The sequence below is a fragment of the Calidris pugnax genome, unplaced genomic scaffold, assembly GCF_001431845.1.
Source record: "Calidris pugnax isolate Ruff unplaced genomic scaffold, ASM143184v1 scaffold7, whole genome shotgun sequence".
Taxonomy (NCBI): Eukaryota; Metazoa; Chordata; class Aves; order Charadriiformes; family Scolopacidae; genus Calidris; species Calidris pugnax.
This window is the reverse complement of record NW_015090762.1, coordinates 657,085-661,375: the sequence shown is the minus strand read 5'-3', so window position 1 is coordinate 661,375 and position 4,291 is coordinate 657,085. Positions and strand designations below refer to the sequence as shown.

Below are 4,291 nucleotides of genomic sequence, written 5' to 3'. Positions count from 1 at the left end.
TGGTCATGGGGCTGAGGGGGCAGCGGGACCCAGTTATGGGGCTGAGGGGGAGCAGCAGGGCCCAGTTATGGGGCTGAGGATAATAACAGGGCTGGTATAGAACCAAGAGGGGTAGTAGGGCCCAGTTGTGGGGCTGAGGGAGGCAGTAGGGGCAGGTTGTGGGGCTGGAGGGGGGCGATTATGGAGCTAAGGGGGCAGCAGAAGCTGGTTATGGGACTGAGGGGGAGCAGCAGGGTCTGGTAATGGGGCTGAGGGGGCAGCAGAGCCCAGTTATGGGGCTGAGGATAATAACAGGGCTGGTTATAGAACCAAGAGGGATAGCAGGACCCAGTTGCGGGGCTGAATGGAGGCAGCAGGGCCCGTTATGGGGCTGCAGGGAGGCAGCAGAGCCCGTTATGGGGCTGAGGGTGATAACAGGGCTGATTATGGGGCTGGAGAGGATAGAAGTGACTTGGTTATAGGGTTGAGGGGGGCAGTAGGGGCTGGTTATGGGGCCAAGGAGGGGCAGCAGGGCCTGTTATGGGGCTGGAGAGGGTCAGAACGGTAGGTTATGGGGCTGGGAGGGGGGCAGCAGGGCCCAGTTACGGGGCTGAGGGCGCAGCAAGTTGCAGTTACGGGTCCGAGGGACAAAGACCAGAGGAGACCCAGCTCGATCCATCCCTTTACTCCCCCCACCCCACGCAGCAGTGGGTGGGTGTGGGACCCACATAAGGCACAGAGGGGGTGGGGGGGACACCCCGGGTGCTCCGACCCCCTGGGGCCCTGCTCAGTCCCTGGCCTGGGTCCGTCAGCTCCAGGGGCTCAGCCCCCTTCCTCCATCCATCCTCCCGGCCGCCATGCTGGAGGGGGCCACCCGGCCGTCCCGGGGCCGGGGAGGGGGGACACAGAGCAGCCGCCTGCCCCGGCTGTGGGGTGGGGGGGGTCCCCCGCGGTGTGGGAGGCACTGGCTAGGGGCTGTGGTTGAGGGCCACCTCGCTCAGCTTGTCCCCCAGCTTCTGGATCTGCTGGGCGGAGGCGGTGTCGGGCCGCAGCACCTCCACGCTGTAGCTGACCTTCTTGGCGTGGAGGTAGCTGTAGGTGTTGTCAAAGCGCAGGACGTCTGTGGGGAGGGGAAGTGGGGGGTGTCAGGGAGACAGGGACCCCCCTGGGGTCCCCTACCCTGGGGAAGGGGGAGGCACTTACAGATGCCGGGTGCGGAGCAGGTGAGGGAACCGTCCTCGGGCACCAGGTGGGAGTTGTAGCGTTGGTTGGGGTAGACCTCGGTCATCTCGCCCGCCCGCTGCCGCTCCCCGATCTTGGTCTTCAGGTACACCCCGAAACCCACGTCAGCTCCCTCCGACCTGAACTGCCACCTGGGTGGGGAAAGAGACGATGTGGGGGCTGGGGACACCCACCCGTATGTGTGTGTGTGTGTGTGTGTCCCACCGTGCCGGTGTCACCCACCACCTTGAGGTGGCCACCAACCCTCGTGGTGGGACCTCCACGAGGAGAAGGGTCTTCATGGGGACCTTCTGGGAGATGGTTGAACCTGGGGTGTGTGTGTGTGTGTGTGTGTGTGTCCCACCGTGCCGGTGTCACCCACCACCTTGAGGTGGCCACCAACCCTCGTGGTGGGACCTCCATGAGGAGAAGGGTCTTCATGGGGACCTTCTGGGAGATGGTTGAACCTGGGTTGTGTGTGTGTGTGTGTGTGTCCCTCCTCCTCCCCATGGCCTGAAGGTCTTCCCTCACCTGAGGACGCAGCCAGGGAAGAGGATCTCGTACTCCACCTGGTGGGACGAGCCACGGTTGACCACCACCGTGTGCTCATACTGCTGTGCCAGCTGGTCCCGCACGTAGTAGTGCTGGGGCACGTCCCCCCCGTAGTTGATCTGGAAGGGGACGGAGATGGACATGGGTATAGGGGGTGACCACCCTTGCACCCCTGAGGAACCCAGGGCTGGCTTCTCCTACCTTGCTCGAGCACTTGGGGTCCCCATCGGGGTCCGTCAGGGTGCCCCCGTACTCCACCGGGATCTGCTCGGGGTCAATGTAGTTCTGCAGCACCTCCTTCCAGTTGGCTGGTGGGGTGAAGGACAGTGGGGTTTGGGGGGGCTGTGACCCACAGGGGGAGCCCCAGCCCAGCTGGGGACCCCCCTCCCAGGGTCGGGGTCTCATCCAACAAAAGCAGAGGGGGGGCTGTGTCACCCCACGTTCAGGTGGGGAGACCCCAGGGAGGGGGACAGGACTCACATCCCAGGACCACAACCTTCTTGCGGGTGTCCTCGCTCAGGAAGTGCTTGACGAGGTTGTAGGCCACGGGGAAGATCTTGGGGGCTGGAGGGTGGATGGGGGGTGTTAGGGTGGGGGTCAGCACCCAGCTGGGGGGAGTGGGACCCCAGGGCCGAACTCACCCTTCACGATAAACAGGCGCTTGAGGGACTCGGGGTAATTCTCCTCGAACATGGACAGGAGCTGCGGGATGGGGGGAGCCTCTGGTCATCCTCCCGTCCCACGTACCCACCAGGGCGTGGGGGGAGCACTCTGGGGCACAGGACAGGACCCCCACCCCAAAATGCTGTGGAGGGGGGGTGCAGGGCACCGGTAGGGACCCTCGGGGCTGTGAGTCAGCCCGGATCCCTGCGTCACCCTCTCAGCGTCGCAGCCTGGCCACGGGCCCTGCGGCCATAGTCCCTGTGGGGACGTGGGGACAGTGGGGCAGGGGGGGGGTCGGGCAGGGAGCCCCTCACCTCCCCGTAGGTTTCCACAGCCGGCTTCCAGAGGTGCTTCAAGCCCAGGCCCTCACAGTCATACACCATCAGCACCATCTCGATCTTCTTGCCCAGCTGGGATGGGGGGACACGGGGGGCTCAGGTGGCGCCCGGCCCCTGCGGGGACCCGCAGGAGGGGGGTCCCGGCCAGTCCCAGGATTGGGGTTGTCCCTGACAGGCTGGTCCCCCCTGGCCGAGGCCTCCTGCAAAGTTTGGTGTGGGGAGAAGGGACGTCGCGAGCTGGTGTGGGTGCTGGGACAGGGACGTGGGCTGGAAGGGGACTGGACATGGGCGTACAGGGCCTGGGGAGGACATTGGATGGTGGGATGGACCAGATATGGACCTATGGGGCTGGCAGGGACATGCAGTGGGGGTGATCGAGTGGACATGGACTTGGGGGTCTGGGCAGGAACATAGTCTGTGATGGGATGGACAAGATGTAGACTTATGGGGCTGGCAGGGACGCTGGCTGGTGGGGACAGCAGGGACATGGGCTGGGTGATGATAGACCAGACATGGACTTGTGGGTCTGGCAGGGACAGGGGCTGTGGTGGGATGGACAGGACATGGATTTATGGGGCTGGCAGGGACAGGGGCTGGTGAGGATGGACTGGATGGGGACCTACAGGGGTGGGTAGAACATTGCGTTATGGAGACGGACCAGACATGGATTTATGGGTCTGGTGGGGACAGCAGGGACACGGGCTGGGGGTGATGGGCTGGACATGGACTTGTGGGTCTGGCAGGAACACAGGCTGGTGGGAATGGACTGGATGTGGATGTACAGGGCTGGGTAGAACATTGAGTTGTGGAGTTGGACCAGACATGGATTTATGGGGCTGGCAGGGACAGGGGCCGGTGGGGATGGGCAGGACATGGTCTCGTGGGGACAGTGGGGACACGGGCTGGTGGGACTGGCAGGGTGGGGGCAGGCGGGCACCCACCTTCTGGCTCTGCTTCTCGCACTCGTGCCGCAACACCTCGCAGTCGCGGAACTTGTTCTTGAGCAGGTCCTGCTTGGAGGCGGAGAAGAGCAGCCCCTTGGCGTCCAGCGGCCCGATGATCTCGTACCAGATGGGGCTGCCCTCCCGGTCGTAGCCGCACATCCCCCCCGACATGTACTTCCTGATGACCTGCGGGAGCACGGCAGGGGGCTCAGGAGGACCCTGCGCCCCTCCCCGGGAAGTGGGGACAGGGACATTCCCCTCTGTACTTCCTGATGACCTGCGGGAGCACGGCGGGGGGCTCAGGGGGACCGTGTGCTCCTCCCCGGGAAGCGGGGACAGGGACATTCCCCTCCCGGGACACCCACCTCGGGGGCCTCCCAGGAGATGATGTTGTCGGCGTCCATGTGCTTGCGGACCTCCATGTGCTGCGAGGTGGGGGGCAGAGTGAGACGGGGTGAGGGGATCTGGGGACCCCCACCATCCCATGGGATGGGGTGCACCCCACGGGCAGGTCACCCTTGTTGGGAGAGAAGGGCTGGGCTGGTGGCCCACAGCACGCTGTCCCATGCCGGGTGACACCTAGGAGCTTGATTG

At 64.9% G+C, this 4,291-nt stretch overlaps 1 protein-coding gene across 1 annotated transcript in view; it reads right to left on the bottom strand.

Moving 5' to 3' along the window:
- Positions 1-649: 649 nt before the first annotated feature.
- The window catches only part of SEC14L2 (SEC14-like lipid binding 2), a 3,908-nt gene continuing 266 nt past the window's right edge, over positions 650-4,291 (bottom strand). Inside the window, exons 3-11 of the mRNA XM_014938024.1 lie at positions 4,063-4,122; positions 3,695-3,883; positions 2,730-2,825; positions 2,394-2,454; positions 2,233-2,316; positions 1,954-2,060; positions 1,732-1,871; positions 1,183-1,352; positions 650-1,099 (exon numbers count right to left, since the gene is read on the bottom strand). Coding sequence (XP_014793510.1) covers positions 948-1,099; positions 1,183-1,352; positions 1,732-1,871; positions 1,954-2,060; positions 2,233-2,316; positions 2,394-2,454; positions 2,730-2,825; positions 3,695-3,883; positions 4,063-4,122 — 1,059 coding nt within the window. The 3' untranslated portion in view covers positions 650-947. The remainder of the gene's footprint in view (positions 1,100-1,182; positions 1,353-1,731; positions 1,872-1,953; positions 2,061-2,232; positions 2,317-2,393; positions 2,455-2,729; positions 2,826-3,694; positions 3,884-4,062; positions 4,123-4,291) is intronic.